Source organism: Ursus maritimus, unplaced genomic scaffold (assembly GCF_017311325.1).
Source record: "Ursus maritimus isolate PB19 unplaced genomic scaffold, ASM1731132v1 scaffold_30, whole genome shotgun sequence".
Classification (NCBI taxonomy): domain Eukaryota; kingdom Metazoa; phylum Chordata; class Mammalia; order Carnivora; family Ursidae; genus Ursus; species Ursus maritimus.
Genome location: NW_024425564.1, coordinates 18,137,279 through 18,158,303, shown reverse-complemented (window position 1 = coordinate 18,158,303; position 21,025 = coordinate 18,137,279). Strand labels below are relative to the sequence as shown.

The following is a 21,025-nucleotide window of genomic DNA, read 5'->3' as shown; positions in this document are numbered from 1 at the left end:
GGGTTAAGAAGAGCCCTGCCATCAATCACTGGCCTGCCTCTTGCCGGTGAGCTCGGAGTTCTCACACTTTCTCTGGCTTTGCTGAACATCTGCCCATCATGTGGAATTGCATGACTGTACCACTGATATCCAGCTTGACACAAAACCAGCTTACCCTTTGCAGCCCTCAAGTACCACTCCCCCACACATGCACACATGCCCCAAAACAAAAACCCCAGCCTGTCTCACTTTGGCCTCCTAGGCAAACCATTTAGCGGACTCTTTCTAGAAGTACTAGGAAGAGCTACTTCTACTTACATCAGAATTTAAGTCAAGGTGACAGCTAGCCCTCACCCCACCTCAGTGAGTTCTCTTTCCTCACCTGTATAAGGAGACACTCGGCACCAGTTTAAGCTTCACACTTCCTCCTGGTCCTGGTCTCTCGGATGCCCTAGAGGCAGGGAGCCATGGAGCCTGCACTGTGGGGCTCAGGGCTGCCCTGTCGACAGAACCCCTGAAAGCAAGATGTGGGGCCTTGGGCTCAAGAAGTCCCGGCCTTTCTTTTTTTAACTTTTTATTTTGCAATAATGATTGATTTACAAGAAGTTGCATACAAGAGGGATGCCTGGGTGGCACAATCGTTAAGCATCTGCCTTCGGCTCAGCGTTCTGAGATCGAGCCCCACATCAGGCTCCTCCGCTAGGAGCCTGCTTCTTCCTCTCCCGCTCCCCCTGCTTGTGTTCCCTCTCTCGCTGGCTGTCTCTCTCTGTCAAATAAATAAAATCTTTAAAAAAAAAATAAAAGAAGTTGCATAAAAGAGTACGGAGAGGTCCTGGGTATCCTTGACCCGCCTCCCCTCATCTGACATCTTACACAGCTGGATCTCAGAGCCAAGGCATCAGCTCTGGTACCATCTACAGATCCCTTTCACATGTAACCAGTTTTTACATGCATGCATGTGTATGTGCGTGCACACACGTGCATGTGTGGTTCTATGTAATTGTATCACATGTAAACACCACCACAATCAGGAAAGAGATACAAAGGATCCTCCTCGTGCTCCCTTTGATAATTATCTCCTTCCCTACCCCTAGCAACCACTACTCTGTTCCCCATCAATATAACTTTGTCATCTTAAGAACGTTACGTAAACGGATCCATCAGCACGTAACCTTTTGAGGATAGGGTTTTTTTTCATTCGGCGTAATGTTCTTGAGATCATTTAGGTTGGGGTGTGTATCAACAGCTCATTTGTGTTTCTTGCTGAGCTGTATTCTGCAGTATGGATATATCATGGTCTGTTTAACCGCTCACCTGCTGAAGGACGTTTGGCCAGTTTGGGGCTATTACAAATAAAGCTGTTGTGATCGTTCACATTGCAGGTTTTATATAGACATAGTTTTTTCATTTCTCTGGGGTAAATACCCACGACTGGGATGGCTGTGTAATATGCTAAATGTATACTGAGTTTTCTGAGAAACAGCCCCACTGTTTTCCAGAGTGGCTATACATTTTACATTCTCTCCAGCGATGTAGGCAGGTCCTCTTAAAGAAAAATTCTTGCTAGAGAAGGTTGTTCCCTGGAGAAAAATCAGAGGAGGAGCTTGTAGTGCAGGGTGGGGTCTACAACTTCTACACCTGCTCAGCCTTGGAGATTGTGGTGAGACTCCCTCCGGGACATAAGAAGAACATTCCCATGAATGATTCAAATACTAGGAGCCATGAAGTGCACAGGCAGCCACGGTTAATTATTGTTAATGTCCATATGGGGTGGGTAGGCTTGGATGACTGGGCAAGGAGCTTCCTTTCTTAGCCACCAGCCTTCCTTCCCGATGCTGCACTCAGGGCCCCTGAGGCAATTTTGGCCACACTCCATCATAAGGAGGCCCTCAGAACAAGTGTTAATTCTTGAGATTTGTTTCCCTAATGCTTTCTGGTGTGAGATCAACTTGATATATTTTTCATTCCTCACCAGAGGAAAAAAATCAATTTACACTTTTCCTAGGAAGCAAGCCTATTGACAAAGCTGACGTGTTGTCTCAGTCTCTCAGGCTGCCATGACAAAGTACCACAGATCGGGGGGCTTCAACAACAGACATTTATTTCTCACAGCTCTGGAAGTTGGATGTTCAAGGTGCTGGTGGATGCAGTTTGTGGTGAGGACCCTCTTCCTGGTGTAGAGATGGCCACCTTCTCAATGTTTGTTCACGTGGCAGAGAGAGAGGGAGCTTGCTCTGGTCTCTTCCTCATATAAGGACACTAGTCCTAGCATGGAGCCCCCTCACATGACCTCATCCAACACTAATCACATTCTAATTCCATTGTGGTTTAGGGCTTCAACATATGAATTTGGGGGGGATACAGATATTTGGTCTATACCATGTGTCAAGACTGTCCTCTTTCACTGTCAGCAGGTTGGCAAAGGGGCTATTCAGTGACACTATCTACAGATGTGACCACCTTGATTTAGAATGAAGAGGGGGCACCCTCACAGAGAGGCATTTGAAGGAAGAGGAAGTGTTCAGGGAGAATCACCAGCTCCCTCTTCATTAGAGAATAAGAGGCACAGTATCTCCAGGGCATGAAATCAGTGCTTCCTAAAGATACCACGGAGACTTCCTGAGACGGGGAAGTGGGTACCAGAGTTTCTAACAGAGGGTCTTGTACTGAGATCAGGGAAGCAGAATTCCTTGTTCCCCAAACCAGTTCACCATTTCTTCCTGTATCTCCCACATTGTGAGGCGGAGACAGAATAGGGCTTCTGGATGTCCCAGCTCTGTCATAGAGCTCTCCCTGATGGGGAGGAGGCGGATGTTTCTACGGGAAACTTCTCGTTAGCACTTTGTGGCTTGTCAGACATAGACCTCCCTGGGAATAAGACCCCATGACATGACTAATACAGGATTACAAGCACTTACAGATCGATGCCAGGGGAGAAAAGAACCAGCTGACTTTGGCTTGGTGTCCCTCTGCCAGCAAAATAAACTGCTAAGCAAAGAAAGGGCTCATTTCTCTGCTTCCCAAATCAACACAATCCTACTACTTCCCCCCTGGTTAGAGGATTAAAAATACGTTTGCTAAAAGTAACAACAACAACAAAAAAGAATTATATTGGAAGATAGCAAACTGACAGGAAAAATAAGATGGGAAACCTGACTTCAGATTAATAAATGAGAATAGTGCACCTGCTGAATGCCCACAGTCTTCCTGCCCCCCCCCAACTCCCACACTGAGGTTAAATGTAGCAAATGTTGATCACCCCGAACTTTCAAGCTGACCCCTGATTGAACTCTTCACCTTTCTCTTTCACATCATTGCTGTAACCATTTGGATATTGTTCAGCCTTTTCTTTCCATCTGTTCATGTGTTTTCAGAACATAACATTTAAAAACTGTTATTGTGTGGAAACATTACAAGACAAGGCTGGTGAACCTAGACCAATTCCAAATACCTTCACCCAGGCATAAACTTGGGAGAAGTGGAAAGAAAAGTCCTGGGCTGGGAAACCTTTTCTGATACAAAGAGATATAAATAAGAGGTGCTGCCAACAGCTTGTAATTATAAAAAATTGGAAGCAACCAAAATATTAATCAAAAGGAGAATGGATACAATTGTAGTCGATACAAGTAATTATATACTCTGCAGCTGTGAAAATGAATTAACCAAAGCTACGTATGCTAGCTATCGCCTGGAATAATGTCATACAATGGTCCCCAAAGAAATTGTTCAGGCAACCCTCTTATTAATTCCAATAATTTTTAGATTAGGTTTTTCTGCATGGCCAGTCCTATTGTATGCATATAATAACATTTTTGTTCCCTTCTTTTAAGTCCTTAAATATTTTATTTTATTTATTTATTTTTGTCTTCCTGGGCTGGCTGGGGCCTTCAGTGCAGTGTTGGATAGAAGTGGGGATGGTGGGCATGCTTATCTCCTTCTTGGTTTTAAAGGAAATGCTTCCAGTATTTCACCATTAAATCTGATGTTCCCTGTGTGTCTATATTTTAGGTATGTTTTAGATCCATATTTTAGGTGTAAAAATCAGCTGATTTTTACTTTTTTTTTTATTTATTTTTTTAAGTAGGCTCCATGCTCAGCATGGAGCTTAAACTCACAACCCTGAGATCAAGACCTGCGCTGAGATCAAGAGTCAGACGCTTAACTGACTGAGCCACCCAGGTGTCCCCAGAGAGCTGATTTTTAAAGTTCAATCTAGTATTCTTTTTTGAAAAATCAGTTTACCTCGGTCGATTCATATATATTAGAATCTCTGATACATTTGTAATTATTTCTCATTTATAGTTGGGTTTTCTTTCCTTAGTGCCCTGATCTTTATATGCTCCTTTGTCCTCTTCTTTCCAACATTCTTTTGGATCGATTCAAGTGTTTGTTTGTTTATTTTCTTTTTACTAATTTGAAAGTAATATACTATATTGCTAGTTTTTTGAACAGTTACCCTTGAACGTCTAACATGAAAATTTTACTTAATAAAGCTTAAAATGAAACATTTCCTTTTTTTTCTTGTTGCTTTTTCTCTTGGTATTTATTTATTTGTTTATTTATTTATTATTGTGGTAAAAAAACACATGGTATTAGATTTATCATCTTAATCATTTTTAAGCATACAGTTCAGTAGTGTTGACTATAGTAACACTGTTGTATAACCAGACGACAATAGAACGTCTTCATTTTGCAAAAGTAAACATGATTTTAACCCTCTCCCTGAACAATACAAGGACAAGGTCATCAGAATGCCTTATGTCCCATCACCAGCTCGCTCCTTCATGTGCTATTATTATCCTGTAGCTTGTGCTGAATTATTGCTTTGTGGTAGGCACTCTCCAATACCTCTCCCAGTGGTCCCTGCTCCTAATTCACACCCTTATGTAAAGCATTCCCCTGAGACCCAGTGACTCGCTTCTAAGAGCATGGCAAATGTGTTGGGATGTTGCTTCTGAAATTAGAATAAAAAAATCTGCCTTTCTTGCCCTCTCATACTCTCTTGCTTAGAGCTTTGCTCTGCAGGAGCGTGACGCCATGTTGTGAGTGGCCCTGTAGAAAGGCTCTTGTGGCAAAGAACTGATGCTTCTGGCCAACAGCCACTGAGGACCTGAATCCTGCTAACAGCCATGTGAGCGAGCTTGGAGCGACCTTCTGGGGCCTGACTCTAGCCGCGTACTCACAGGAATTTGGGAGCAGATCTTCTCTCAGTCGAGCCTCAAGATGGTTGCAGCCCAGAGGAACCCCTTGATCAGCCTTTCAAAAGACCCCATGTCAGGGACACCTCACTAAGCCACACCTGAACTCCTACAGAGAGCACCTGTGAGATGGTAATGTCTGTGGTTTGAAGCTGCTGGGTTTTAGAGTAATTTGTTATGCAACAGTGGAAGGCAAATACATTCCCTTTTCAAAGTGGACATTATTATCATCTTTACATTCATTGCTTGTTTGAATTTACTAATTCTTTTTTGCTATTCCATCTTGCATGTCCAAACTTACTTCTGAGAGACCATTTTATTTCTTTCTGAAGTATCCCTTGGAAAGTTCCTTTACTGAGAATCTTTTGCAGACAAACTCCAGATTTTGTTTGGTTAAAAAAAAAAAAAAAAGTCTGTAATTTAATTTCTAGGCTTGGGGTTTCCTAGATCATGAAGATAATATACATTTGGACCCCAAACCTGTGGACCCTCTGGTCTGCAGCTACTGATTCTCAGGGAAAACTTATTTCTCCAGAGGCCAGGTAAGTTAGATAAGTTTCCTTGTCTTCCGCTTTTGCTGTATTATTATTTTTTTCTCATTCACTTTTTAAAATTGTGGCTATAACTTGTTGAAGCACCAAGCTTCATGGAGGGGTCACTTTCCTATCTTGCACAGCACAGGACTATGCTGCCAGACTCCCACACAGCCACTGAGGCCTGACTTCTGGTGAGACAGACAACTTTTCTGAGGGTGGACAAGCCTTCAGCGCTGTTTTTCCTCGCCTTTGGACCTTCTCTTTGTTTTGGTTCCTGGAGACTTCCTATCTTTTCTTACAAGATCAGCTATGCATTCAAAAATCAGGACACTTGATACCTGCTAGCCAGCCTGTGCTTTGTTCAACCACTGGTTCAAATAAACCAAGAGCCATTGGCGATTTTTCTTCAGGTCTTTTTTTTTTTTTTTTTTTTTCTCTTTCAAATGAACACACTCACATAAGAACTGCTCTTTAATTCAGTTAAAACCAAAGCCAAGTGTGAGGCAGAAAAGCTATTGTTCATCCTGGAAAAATTATCTTCCTGCCCACTCTCCACACTACTTAGATCCCAAACAGCTCAGTGTAGGTCAGGCTAGAAATTAGAGTCTCTGGTGGGGGGAGCTGAGGCTCCAGTACTTCCCTTTTGGAATAGCTCAGGATTCAGACCCAAGCCAGCTGACTCCAAAGGAGTGGGGGCCGAAGGATTTGGGCATCTAGGCATCTGCCTGATGGCTGAAGTTGGCTGTACTTAGCAAGCTTTTCTACATATGGAGAAAAGACCAGAAGGAGCAGGAAGCTGGCATCAAGCTTTAGGACTTTAGGGGCCCAAGTCACCTACCATATTTTAATCAGGTGTCCCCTGTCCCAGTTATTTGTTTACTGACTGTTGTTAGAGTACTTATGAGGTTCAGACCACAGAACAAGGCAGCTCTAGCCTAAACGTGCTCTTGCTTTCACTGCTTTATAAAACCATGTCATTTCTATGTAAGATCTGCAATCAGAGTACATTTATGGAGCCACTGGTCCTCTCCCTATTTAAGTGAGGCCCCATAGGTCTTCTGTATATACAAGGGCGCTTGTTTTATAGAATCTTGGGCAAGGAAGGATGTGGACAAATTACCTTAAGAGAAGGGCTGCATAGGAAAAGGCTCTTTTGCACTTTGGGGATATAGGTATAAAAGAGAGGTCTGATCTTGCTGTACATGATGTCTTTGACCTGAAATTGTGTGAGTTCACCCATCATGGCTTTTATGCTGTGAGAGGAAGCAAAGCTGACCTGGGAGATCCCATTGGGTTCAGCTGCCATGAAGCTTTGTGGCTATGGTGAGGACACATTGCCTCTCTGGCTCAAGTTGTTCTGAAAGAGGATGCAGGTGGACTGAAGCCCTGAGATTCTATCTGGCCAAGATATTTGGCCTCATTCTGCAAGAGGTCCCCAGTCTACGCTGAGCCTGTGGACAAGGAGTGGCAGAATGCTGACCCTTCTCTATGTGCCTGCAACTACCAGGCTTGTGGAGAAAGAGATGGTCATGTGACACCCATAATCACAACAAGGCAGACTGTCTGATCCTTGGCCTCACAGAGCAGTAGAGCTGCTCCGGGAACCTCACCTTGGGCGTCCCTCTCCTCCACTTGTAGCTGGCCAGCCACTGTGAACTATGATTAGGTACCCTGGCCTCAGACCTGTAAACAGATGCAAGGAAATGCTAATGTGGCCTGTCATGCTCATCCCTGACTGAGAAGGGGGGGGGGGACACCACTGGGAACTTGCTCTCTGCTGACTGGGAAAACGCAATTAGCAATACCAGACAGTTGCAGGGAAGAGACAGAAAGACAACGCCTGTTGTTTTGAGCTCTCGAAGACCTCGTCTCTCATGACTCTGTCTTTGAGAATTACTTAGCAAGCACGTCTGGGAGCTGCAGCCCTAACAATGGCAGGAAGGAAGTCGGGTCACATCCCAAGCACTAGATAAGCACGTAGCCTCATTCTTAGTTCTTTGGGGGTTCAGAGTGTTTCCACCCCTATGGATAGACCAGAGAGAAAAATGCACTTTTCTCTACCTTTGAAAGTAGGTAAGAATAAGGACCAAGAGTTGTGACTGAGCCAGAAAAAAATGAAAGAGGACTGATGAGCTCAAGAGGTCTCATATAAAATTTAGATAGAAAGCAGGATGACATGGGGCGCCTGGGTGGCACAGCGGTTAAGCGTCTGCCTTTGGCTCAGGGCGTGATCCCGGTGTTATGGGATCGAGCCCCACATCAGGCTCCTCCGCTATGAGCCTGCTTCTTCCTCTCCCACTCCCCCTGCTTGTGTTCCCTCTCTCGCTGGCTGTCTCTATCTCTGTCGAATAAATAAATAAATAAATCTTAAAAAAAAAAAAAAAAAGAAAGCAGGATGACAGCCAAATCAGCAACGGCAGTCACACAGAGGATACAAGGAGAGAGACAATTCAGTGCTGTCTTCAAAGCTGATGACTCAGCCAAAAGTCAGATGAGTTTCAACTGTGCAGACAAAATCCATCATTTCCTCTAAATAACCCCTCTAATTGTACATCTGACATTACCATGGTGGTGTAAGTTTCCTGCAATGCTGACAGACCAGGTTAATGTATCATAATGCTAGGACGGTGAGTAACATCCCAATGACCCTGGGAAACACACATCTTTTGAAGAAAAAGCACCAGGATACAGGGAACTTTGTGCAAGGAAGGGGCTGAAGGTCTTCCGGTTGTAATAGGTCAAGTTTAAGTAAAGAGAGCTTGCTGACCAGCCATTGATCCCACAATCAATGGATTGGTAACTTGGAACCTGTACTCTTGGCTAGTCTGAGGTGATAATCTTTGGTCTGGGGCACCCTAGACACCTAGGAAAATACTGAACTGAGTATGACTATAACCCCAGGAAGATGTAAGAATACAGGTAAGAGTGAATATCACCATAACAATGTTAAAGACATAAATGCAAACCCATGTTACCAATATTTTGCAAGATACTATAGTTTAACAAAAAAGGGTAGTAAATGGAATAATCACTGTGATCATCTGTGTCTGCTTTGCCTTTAAGGAAATCTGCTGTTTTAGGTTAAATGCTCAAGACAATTCTATTAATAAATGTGTGACCAATGTATGTATGTCTGCAATAAAATTAATTCATTTAATTTACAAAATTTTGACTAAATTGTGTAAGTAGTATTTACTTGCTTAAGAGGATTTTATAATATGGTACAGGAAGATTAAATTGAGCACTAAAATTAATATGGAGGACCCTTGATCCCAGCTGTGGGACAAGATTCTAATGTCTAACAGGCAGAGGGAACGCTGAACATTCTGTTCGGGATTTCTCCCTGGGGCTGGTGCAGTTCCCACCTGACCATAAAGGGAGATGTCAGGCTTCAAATAAGGGAGCCCATTGGCAGCACTTCTTCCACTGTAAATTGTGCTTGAAAGCAGCATTTTCTGGGCTGAGGATCTTTTCTTTCTCCTGCTAGCTCTTGGGTTGGTTACCACTCACTTCTGTCCTGAAGGCAAAGAGGCATGGACGGAAGTGGTACAGAATTTCAAGAAGGGACACACAATGGTGCCTTCTTGGATCCCACAAGGAGGCTGGCGGATGTGACTGCACCATTGCCCACTGTGCATGAATCATCCATTGGCTGCACCCAGATGGATAGTCAAAGTTGCTTCTGGTGGACCCCAGGGTACCTCTTCCGATGTGCACTTGGCTTCCCTAGGGTTCCAGAACAGAGCTCCTGGATCAGGGGCCTGGGACATCACTTTATAAGGCATTCCAGAAAAGACCCAACATTGACTCACACAGCACACAGTTCCTGCGCGGGTCACCCTTTTCTTTCCATTTAAATGCCAGCCCTGTTGTTTGGGTTTTGGAGGGGAGCATCTGTCTCCCCCCCTCACCCCAGTATGTGTGACCAGCTCTGCTCCCATGTTGTGCTTTCCAGCTCGCTCTTACCAGCGTAGCAGGGGCTCTTGCCAGCTGGGTGCTCCTTCATCCCCAGGAGCCTGGTGCCTGCTGGCCTCTGCCAGGTTCTGCTGCACAGCTTGGGGCTTGAAAGGGGATTTTTCACCTTCAGCCTAATAGCCTAGAGAAAACAAGCTGCTTTGGTCCCCGACGCTCCCCCTTCTGCAGTCCCGAGTCTGAAGCCTGACCCCGGACCTCACACTGGGGCGGCTTCTGGAATATATTGCCTGTGTTGTAGTTTGCACAAAAATAGCTGCAGAGCTGGACGACAGTCTTCCCCATTTCTACCTCTTCAATATTCTACTCCAAAACATGAGCAAAGCTGCTTCTCATGATTTTGCTTGAGGATGGAAAGCAGTGAACAGCACCCAGGAAGACATTTCCTGCCTGCACAGAAGAGCCTCTTAGACTCACAGGTTCTTGGCTTTCCCCCTGTCTTTAGGTCCCTATTCACTAAGGGACTCAGCATCTCTTTTAAAAAGTGCTTGGGAGAATTCACACCTCCTTGGAGGTCTGGCTGAAAGGACCTCACAGAAGCGGGGAGGAGCTCAGAGGCTTGGTAGCAGAAGCACACCTGCAAGATTTGTTCACTTTCAACTTTTTCCTCTTCCCATCTTAAAAAAAACTCTGCATCTCAATGTTGACACTTGAGATGCATATATTTATATTTATTTAATATAATATTTATATTTATATATAGATTTATGTATAAATATATATTCATGTATATTTAAAATATATTTTTATATATTTATATTAAATTTAATAAATATATATTTTAACATTCATTTAAATATATATTTATTTATATATTTATATATTTAATAAATTTATATATTTATATATTTAATATTTAATATATTTTTATATATTTGATATATATTTATTTATATATTTATATATTTATTTATATTTACATCTATATACTTATATATTTATATATTTAGTATATGTATTTATATATTTATTTATGCATATTTATATATTTAATATATATTTATATATTTATATATATTTAATAAATATTTATTTATATATATTTAATAGATATTTATTTATATGTATTTGATAAATTTATATATATTTAATAAATATATATTTTAAAAAAATAGTAGTAATTATACATATTACTATTATTTTTAATATCAACTTTCTGCCTTTTAGTTCGAGCAAAAAGAGCTCGCTATGCTCCTGGCAGCTGTTTAATCCTGTGTACCCATTTGTCCCTTCGAAATGGCATCGTTGTCTCCCTGCCTATTTGTTTACTTTTCTCTAATTGTATAGTATTTATATCCCCATTAATCCAGGAAAATCAACGAAGAGAGAAGTTGCTTTCTGCGTGCAATATTTCAAAGTACTGTTAAATGATTAATTGGCGGGTGATATTTTCCATTATTATTACTATTATTTTTCGTAGTGTTGCTTGTTTTATGTTGTTTCATGCTTCATTTATTTCAGAATTACTAGGCTTTGAGGAAAGCAGTTTCTCCCCCCTCCCTTTCCTTCCAAGGCAGTTTTAAAATAACTTTTCTACCAACATTTTATCAACCTGCTTTTGCAGTTTACCCTTTATTTTGGAGGAGTTGTTGCCAGCATTGCTTTGCATTTTTAAGGTCTGATTAATTGTCCTGTTTGACTATCTTGATGGATTACTCAGATGCACGTGACCTGATTTTGACTTTGTAATTAAAGATCTTTTTGGAGGTCAGATAAAGGGCCTGCCCTGCGGCAAACTTCAGCACACATGCAAAACCTATTCAGGCGGATATGGACAAGGCTGACTGCCTTCCGGAGAGAAGAGCAGGTGTTAAGTGTGAAGCATGGTGACCAGATGCCATGGTCCCCTGACCCTGGAACCTCCCAGGTGGCTGACCCTGGTCCCTTAGGAACCACCAGCAGCCCTCAACTTACTGCTGGAGATAGGGCTCCCCTCTCCTCCCCACTCACCCACTTCTCCACACTGAAATTTGCTGTCAGATGTGGGGGAAATAGGGTGTCCCTATAAAATACGTAAGCCACCTCACAGGGGGGCTCTGTCTGAAAAACATGCTGTTCTCACTGGTAAGACAATCACCTTTCGTTTGCTTTAAAAAAAAATATTGGGGCGCCTGGGTGGCACAGCGGTTAAGCGTCTGCCTTCGGCTCAGGGCGTGATCCCGGTGTTATGGGATCCAGCTCCACATCAGGCTCCTCCGCTATGAGCCTGCTTCTTCCTCTCCCACTCCCCCTGCTTGTGTTCCCTCTCTCGCTGGCTGTCTCTATCTCTGTCGAATAAATAAATAAAATCTTTAAAAAAAAAAAATTGGTAGATGTCATTCCCAAACACCTTGGAATGAAAGTGAACTTGGTACACAGGGCTGAAAAATCTAGATGTGGGAGCTCCTTCTCTTCTACGGCTGTGACAGGGCCCTGCCGGACACTCGGGAAGAGCCAAACTGGCCCAGCTCTGAATGCGTGCAAAGAAGGGAGGCTGGGGTGGGAGAAGATGGAAAAATCCTTGAATCAGAAGGCAAATCTCTCTCCTCCTCTTCCTCCTTCACTCCCTCCTCCCTTCCTCCCTCTTTCTGCTTCTTCTGCTAGTGTAAGGTTTTCACTGCCTCCCCCGAAGGCTTAGTTTTTGAGCTGTCCCTTCTCCCTACTCCTACCCTATGTTTCTGGGATCAGATGGCATGGGTTGCCTCGTATTGGAATTCCATAATGTAGCTTTAAGTCACTGGGCATGGAGTCAGACATTTAGGGCTGCATCATGGCTCAGGTGTGTTACCTGATAAGATAGTTAACGTGTATGTGTCTCAGTTCCCACATCTGAAACATGGAGATAAATATTCTACCCACCTCACTGGACTGTTTGTAAGGATCAGATGAGACCTTATAAACGGAGGGACATTATAAATTATAAAATGTTAGGCAGCAGCAGGAGATTATTATGGAAATGATGATATTCTCAAGGTATCTTACAAGTTCCTGCACTCATGGTGGTTTTGGCATCAAGATGACTTGGCCACACAGCCTCTCTACAGCTAGAATCATCCAGAAGACACAGACCACAGACCTGGAGGCTCTGATTTGATGAAGAGCTTGAGAGATTCTATCTTACCCTTGACCAGGGAGCAGGAACCTTTTGCTATAAAGGGCCAGATGGTTAATATTTCAGGATCTGTGACCATACAATCACTGTCACACTACTTATGGGAGAAGCCATAAACAATACAGAAACAAATGAGTGTGGCCATGTTCCAATAAAACTTTATGGACACAGAAATTGGCATTTTATGTAATTTTCACATGTCACAAATATTATTCTTCTTTTGAATCTTGTAGCCATCTACATGTGTAAAAACCATTCTTAGCTCATGGGCCATATAAAACCAGGCAGCATGTGGGATTTGGCCTATGGGCTTCATTTGCCAATGCCTGTTCCTAGACTACTCCCAGGGGCCACTGAAATGGCCAGGTTGACTGTATCAGAGATATCAAAAGGAGGACATGAAGTCATTTAGGCATGTGTCATAGGCTTTTTACTTTTTATGACCCACTTCTCTGCTTGGCTGACGTCAAAGCATGTGAAAACATATCAAAGTATGTTAAATGACAATACTGAGGTTCACACTCAAGGCTCTTGTCAAAAAACACAGCCTAGATCTCTGCTTGCCAATCCTTACCAAAAAACCCAAAACGGCAAACAACAATGGCAACAGCACAATTTATGGCTGTTTGGCTGGACCACATGTGGTTCGTCCAGTCCTATAGGCAGGCTAACCTTCCCTTGAGCAATCCAGACCAGCTCCATTCATGGAAGCTTCTACTGTGGCCCTTTGCAAAACTGATCCTGAGTTGAATTTTGGTGATGAATCCTTGCTCCTTGTTTCCATGAGAAACAACGGATGGGAGTCACATCGCTCCAGGGAGAAATTCCTCTCAGAGCTCATCCCAGTATCAAGAAGGGCTAGACATCTTATAAACTGGTTTTATTTTGCAAGCAATATAATTTCCTTGTTTGATATGGCTTTAAGGAAGCTCATAATCAAATATACCTCTATTGACTAGAAAATATTTTTCAGGTCATCAGCCTCAAAGATTTATGTACTAAGTATGTACTAAGCACTTTTCATATAGTTTTCACTTAATCCTCACATAGCCCTGAGAGGTAGGTAAAATTATTATCCCTATTGTAGTGGGTTGAATAATGGCTCCCCAATGTCCTAATCCCCAGAACCTGCCGATGTCACCTTATATAGCAAAAGGAAATTTGCTGATGGGATTAAGTTAAGGATCTTGAGATGGGGAGATTCCTAATCTCAGTGTCCCCATCAGAGGGAGGCAGAAGGAGATTTGGCATAGAAGGAAGCAATATCGGGGCACCTGGGTGGCACAGTGGTTAAGCGTCTGCCTTCGGCTCAGGGCATGATCCTGGCGTTATGAGATCGAGCCCCACATCAGGCTCCTCTGCTGGGAGCCTGCTTCTTCCTCTGCCACTCCCCCTGCTTGTGTTCCCTCTCTCGCTGGCTGTCTCTATCTCTGTCAAATAAATAAATAAAATCTTTAAAAAAAAAAAAGAAGAAAGCAATATGATAACAGGATGTTGAAGCAAGATGCTATCCAGTTGGCTTTGAAGATGGAGGAAGGGGCCATGAACCAAGGAATGCAGTTGCAGAAGCTGGAAAAGGCCAGGAAAGAGATTCTTCTCTAGAGTTTCCAAGAGAGTGTGGTTCTTCACTAACTGAAGTTGACTTTGGATTTCTGACCTCCAAAAGAATACACGTGTGTCATTCTAAGCCACCAAGTGGTAACCATTAGTGCATCCATAGGAAATTCATATGCCCACTTTACAATCAAGGACAGGAGACAGAGAATATTGCCCAAGAGCTGGAATGAGGGTTGCTGCCCTCAGGCCCCCAGATCTTATTTCTCACACTGCCTCATCTGTTGTACGTGGCCTGATTGCTCCTGGATTTATTATCCACCCTCTCTCTTCCCTCTGCTTTCCCACTACCTCCTTCATCCTCCAATCCTGTGGACTTCTGTAATCCACCCCATGAGCTGGTGTGATAGAGGCAGCATATAAATAAATACATTGGTGGACATTTGTGGCATATGAATGGGGTAAGATCTCTGGGCTTTTGCTAGTCCTGTGAATTGTCTTATGATTTAACAAAAGAAAGGCCCCAGGCTGCTTTTGTTCCCCCTTCTGTCCCTCTTTACCGTAGCACTAACAGATGGACAGAGCAGGACTTCTGCTTTTTCAGAAAATTATGCCCAGCAACTGCTTGTGAGTTTCTTTCTTTCTCCCCAAGGATTTTTGTATTATTTAGAACAGTGTCTGGCCTAAAAATCTCCCCCTCCCACTAAACTTATAAAACAAAACAAGAAGGAAAAAATGAAGCACTAAACCCAGAAAACAGTAGACCCTTTATTTTTGTCAGGTGATGCCCCCACATCTGTGTACATGTTGGGATTCTAGAAGCCCCTGACATGCACTAAGGAGATTGGAGCACCAGGGTTGGATAGAGGGTCTCAACACATGGCCTTTGTGCCATGTTATCAATGTGAAAGCCTTGGGAACAGGAGTGGGGGGACGGCCCTGCTGTGAACCCAGCAGCTACAGGGAGGACATCTGGGGAGGGGTATGCGACCACTCAGTACCTGATGGCTCAAGGGCTCTCAGGAGATGAGGCAAGACCCTTCTTTGGAGAAGCTCCAGGGTACTGCTTTCTTTTCTGCTGACAACAGAGTATACCAAAGATTCCTTCTGATGTTGAGGCTATCGCTATGATGCCAGTTTGGCCTGTCATATTTCTTTTCTGGATTATTATTATTTTTTAAAGATTTTACTTATTTATTTGACAGAGAGCAAGAGAGAGCGAGCGCACACGTGTGTGAGCACAAGCATCGGGGAGGGGCAGAAGGAGAGGGAGAAGCAAGCTCCCTGATGAGCAGAGAGACTGAGGGGAGGCTCCATCCCAGGACCCTGGGATCATGACCTGAGCGGAAGGCAGAGGCTTAAGTGACTGAGCCACCCAGGCACCCCCTGGATTATTGATTCTACAGACTACAAACCCTGGGTGTGGCCTCAGATAGCTGTCAGTCTAATATTCATGTTTCCACCCATTCCCTGAGGGAATCTTTCCAAATGCAATCTCCTCATTGGCAAAGATATGCAACCCAAACTTGTCTTTTATTGTATTAGTCAGGGTTCTCCAGAGAAACAGAACCAGTGGAAATATATATTAGAAAAAAAAAAATATATATATAATTAAAAGAAGATTTATCATAACATATTGGCTCGCACGATTACAGAGGCTAAGAAGCCCCATGATCTGCCATTTGCAAACTAGAGACCCAGGAAGGCTGGTCTGAAGATCAGAGAAAGCCAGAAAGTGAAGAGTGCTCCAAGCAGGAGGTCCAGGTCCCAACTTACAGTGAGGCTGAGACAGTGAATCCTATCTAGCTCCAGCTTTTTGTTCTATTCACGCCCTCAACAGACTGAACCGTGACCACCCACACGGGGGAGGGTGATCTGCTTTTACTCAGGTCACTGATTTCAATCCTAATCTCTACAAACACCCCCATGGTTGTACCCAGAAAGTGTTTGACCAGCTATCTGGGCACCCTGTGGCCCAATCAAGGTGACACATGAAATTCACCATCACACCTGGGCTTCCCCATATTTCCTACCTTATCTCTCATCGCTTCCTTGAGTTCCAGCTCTTCTGCAGCCCCCTGAACGCTATGCCTGGTCACGTCTCCCTGCTGTCAACATGCCATTCTCTGTGCCACGTTATTCTTCCCACTCCCCACCTCTATCCCCCTGCTTTCTGACAAAACTCCAGACAGCAGGCGATTAAAACACAGGCTCCAGAGTCAACTGGGCCTGGGATCAAGTCAATTCAATTCCACAGATATTTACTTTATGCTTCTCTGTGCCCCCAGGATGTAGTTCTGCCACTATTATCTGTGTGACCTTGGAAGAGTTACCTGGCATCTCTAACTCTCATTTAGATACCCATAAAATAATAATGCATGGGAAGAACTTAGCATGGCGCCAGGCACATATAAAGCTTCCACGGACATAAGGTGTTATAATTACCATTTTTATCATTCTTTGAGGTTGAGGTCAAGCTTGATGACTCTTCTCCTGGCAGGTTTAGACCCCCAAGCTCACCCTTTCCAGCCACCATGAGCCCTGGTGCATGGTATGTGCCTCTATTCCGGCCCTTCCCACAGAGCATTTACCCTGTTGTTTAATTGTCTGATCCTCCCACTACTCTTTGATGAGAACTGTGTCTCCTCCATCCCTTTTCTCTGAGTGCCCAGAGCAGGGCTTGTGCTGACATTTATTGACTCCACGGAGCCGCTACCTGGAGGGAGGAGTTATCCCCAGAGGCGGGTGATATGCTTTTGTTCTTCTCCTGATGCATCCGCTTCTCTTGCCTTTCTTGGCAGCAACTTGAAAGGCTGTGCCAGGCTTGGCTGCAGGCTGCAGGCTGGTCTGGAGGAGGGACCAGCCATGGCAACCTTTTATGGGAGAATGAATTGGAAAAACAAATCCTGAGCAGTCCATTCATCTCAACTCTTGCTTCTCATCCTGCACCTACAATGCATAGGCGCCAGCAGAAAGCATCCCATCCCCATGGGAAGAGCAAGAGTAATGAGATCAATACCTACAGCATCTAGCCATTCATTTTCCTTTACATTAGAAAAAAAAAGTTTTTGTACATTTCAATGCTCAGTGTTCCTTCTTTTTAGAAGAGTAAAATCGAGTTGGGCAAGCGGCCCTGGAGACCAGCCTGACCACCCCAGCCTCTCCAAGGCAACCCCCTGGGTGGCAGCTGCAGGATCAGCCGTCTGCTCAAGGGCGACATCTCCACTGCTCCCCAGCTGATCGCGAGGCCAATTTAATACTGAAAGAGCATCACTTTCCCAACGCCTTCAGTCCAAACTGCCTTTTGCTTCCTGTCTACCTCCAAAGTGTCGTATTTCACACTGGCATGCTTTTCCATGAGCCTGTCCCTCTAATCTTCACTCAAGATATGATCCCGATGCTGAGCTCACTTTTTCGCACTCAGTCCCCCTTTGTGGACTCAAGTGTGACCCCCCCCCCCAATTAATATGTTAAAGTCCTAACCTTTAGTACCTTAGAATATGATTGCATTTGCAGATGGGGTCTTTAAAGAGGTGATTAAGGTTAAATGAAATCCTATGGGTGAGCCCTAATCCAATAGGACTGGTGTTCTTATAAGAAGCGGATATCAGGACACAGCCAGGCACAGAGGACAGACCGTGTGAGGACACAGGGAGAAGACAGCTATCTAAAGCCAACGAGAGAGGCCTCAGGAGAAACCAACCTGCCGACACCTTGATCTTGGACTTCCAGCCTACAAAACTGTGAGAAAATAAATATCTGTTGTTTAAGACCGCAGTCCGTGGTACTCTGCTCTAATAGCCCTTGCAGACTAATATATACCCTGAAGTGTTGGTTCAGACACCTACGACACCTGTTCCCTGCATTCTATTCATTAGCCGGCACCGTTTGTTGGTAAAGACGTTGGCCCCATTGGGGTCATAACCATGGCTCATGCTCTTTGATTATGTCTGGCCCTAGAAAAAACCCTGGCATTGACGGCCACAAAGTAAGTGCTGAGTTAATGAGCAATGCTGCCCTAGGAGTGTCACAGGAAGGACAGGAATCTTCTCTTTTGAGATACGTGAACTTTTCACTCAATTTGCAGACTCAATAACCTGGAAAGGTAGTCCAGGTGTACAGTTTGCAGTGGTGGTGACTAATGGAACCATCTTTTCTTAATTTTGAGTGAATGAGGTTTCATGATTTCCTAGACTCCTCGGTCATTTTGGTTTTTTCCTGGCTCTGCAGTATCAGTGAATTGCTCTGTTTAGACTCAGTGTGTTTTCTTGTCCTCTTTGTGGCTCTCTTCAGGCTCTTTCCCACTCCCCACCCTCCACCCCTCCTTCTCCCAAGGGCTCTCTATGGCCTTGCAGACCCACTGCAAGTGGAGAAAGTATTTGGGTCTTAGTCCTCTCACCCCTTCCCCACCCCAACACAACGCTCCAGCAACCCCCGTTTTGGGGCCTTCCTTTCCCCATACACACAAAGGCGCATGTTTTGAAAGACCTTACCACAACTCTGGTAGAGCACTTCCAGGTTCCCATCCCGGCAGGCCGTGTGCGTGGGCCAGGCTTTGCTGCAGCTGCTGGGAGATATCAGAGTCCAGACGAGGAGGGCCGCTGTGAAACCCTTCATGGCCAGGTCCTGCATGTGACCAACAGGAAAATAGTGGCCCCAAACAAAGGGCCTTCCGGGGCTCTTCCTCTCCCCTGCTACAGGGGTGAATGTTCAGTTTCACTTCTCCTATTTTATGCTCCTGAGGAACCACTGTGAGAAGAAAAAGGCAGTTAGCAGAGGCATTTGAATACTGTTCCCCCAGGACCTTTGACACTTGAATCAGCAGGGGGAGGATGACCTGTGTGTAGGGTAGGCTCGATGTTGACTCTGCTTTCACAGGGAGGAGCCAGCAAGGGATGCATGACCTTATGCAATGGGCCCCCTCCAAACAGCCTCCGAAGAGGCCCTCCCCCGCACCCAGGTGGAGTAGCGAACTCAGGAAAGCAAAAACCCCAGGCTCCCAGGTGGTTTTCATCTGCAGCCCCCGTGTCTCTGTAGGCTCCCGATGTGGGCTGTGGACCAGGGACCTGGCTGGGGCCAGCACGCAGCAGCTGCATTTTGAGGGCTGCAGTCACATTTGGGATCTGGAATGAGGCTTTTGCCCTGTTGGCATTTTCTCTCATCTGGCTGCAGCCCCACCAACAGGATTAGGGTTTCAGCAGTGAATTGTGCAGCTGTGAGAACAGAGCTTGCTCTGGGAGCCGCAAATGCGGCCTCTGGAGAAGAGGTGGAGGGAATGTCCCTGAGAGGTGAGCTGTGTTCTATTTCTGGCTTGGCTTGGTGGAAGGGGTGGGGAAGGATGGGGGAAGTGAGAGCCTCCCTTTAAGATGGTGTGTGTGGTGGGGGTTAATTATTTTGCTCATTGGCGGGATTACTAACGTCACATCCCACTTTCTTTTCAAAGCTAAGATTCTGTCCCCCTATTCCACTACCTTTGTCGTCCTGCATTAGGACAGCAAAAGCCCTGGCTCCCCACCCCACTCCACCTTAGCTTGAGAGAACCAGAGTCAGGGCCATGGCCAGCAGATTGGAGGAGAACAGAGTATGCTGTTTCCCCGGGGAGGAAAAGCATTTCTCTGAGCTCACTGGGTAAATTGACTGTTTCTGCTGATAGAAAACTTTAGTTACCTCAGAACTTTTTTTTTGAAGTGGAACTTAATTACCACTGAAAATGAATGCACTAACTTATTTGATGAATACTTAGGATTTCTTGGGAGACATCAGAGTGGTCATTTGGGGAAGGGGCAGGTCTGTGTTGATTTACTATTTTATTTTATTTTATTTTATTTTATTTTTTTAGGTACTCATCTACAAATAAGTTAGTGATGTTGGCTTTCAAGTAATTCAACTTCAACTAGGAGCTTGTTAGAAATGCAAAGTCTCAGGCTATATGCAAGACCAACTGAATCAGAAACTCTGGGATGGGGCCCAGCATTGTTTTGTTTTTTTTAATTCTTTATTTTAATTCAATTTAGTGAACATATAGTGTATTATTAGTTTCAGGGGTAGAGTTTAGTGATTCATCCATTGCATATAACACCCAGTGCCCATCACATCACATGTCCTTAATGCCCATCACCCAGATACCCCATCCTCTCGCCCCCTCCACCTCCAGCAACCCTCAGTTTGTTTCCTAGAGTTAAAAGTCTCTTATGGTTTGCCTCCCTCTCTGTTTTCATCTTATTTTATTTTTCCTTCCCTTCCCCTATGTTCATCTGTTTTGTTTCTTAGACTCCACGTATGAGTGAAACCGGTGTGAGGTGGTATCTCATTGTGGTTTTGATTTGCATTTCCCTGATCTGGCACTGTGTTTTAATAAGCCCACTGGTAGTTCTAGGACAAGAACATGGAGGTTGTTCCTAGGAACTTTGGTTTCTCCAGAAGGTGTTGAGAGAGCTCTGAACAGTGAATGAGTAGAAGAATTGAGGCTAAACCATTATACCCCTACAGAGCATGGCATGACCAACACACCAGTGGAAGGACCCAAGAGGACAGAGCAGGGAGAGGTATCCTGGCAGAGAGCTATGAGTGGCTGCCAACAGGGAAGCCATGTCGTCTGAGGACCAGGCTATAGAGCTGTGAATCAAAGTGGTAAAAAGAAGCATAATTCATGAATTGCACTGGCATTTGGATATAGTCAAAATGGACTACTGCAA

The 21,025-nt window shown here is 44.3% G+C and overlaps 1 protein-coding gene across 2 annotated transcripts in view; it reads right to left on the bottom strand.

Annotated features, from left to right (window-relative positions):
* Nucleotides 1–19,056, bottom strand: part of LY86 (lymphocyte antigen 86) — a 59,418-nt gene extending 40,362 nt beyond the window's left edge. The window contains exon 1 of one of the 2 annotated variants that reach the window (XM_040645026.1): nt 18,824–19,056. In XM_040645026.1, coding sequence (XP_040500960.1) covers nt 18,824–18,962 — 139 coding nt within the window. In that variant the 5' untranslated portion in view covers nt 18,963–19,056. The remainder of the gene's footprint in view (nt 1–18,823) is intronic. The other variant, XM_040645025.1, reaches the window with a different exon arrangement.
* Between the last annotated feature and the right edge of the window lie 1,969 nt (nt 19,057–21,025).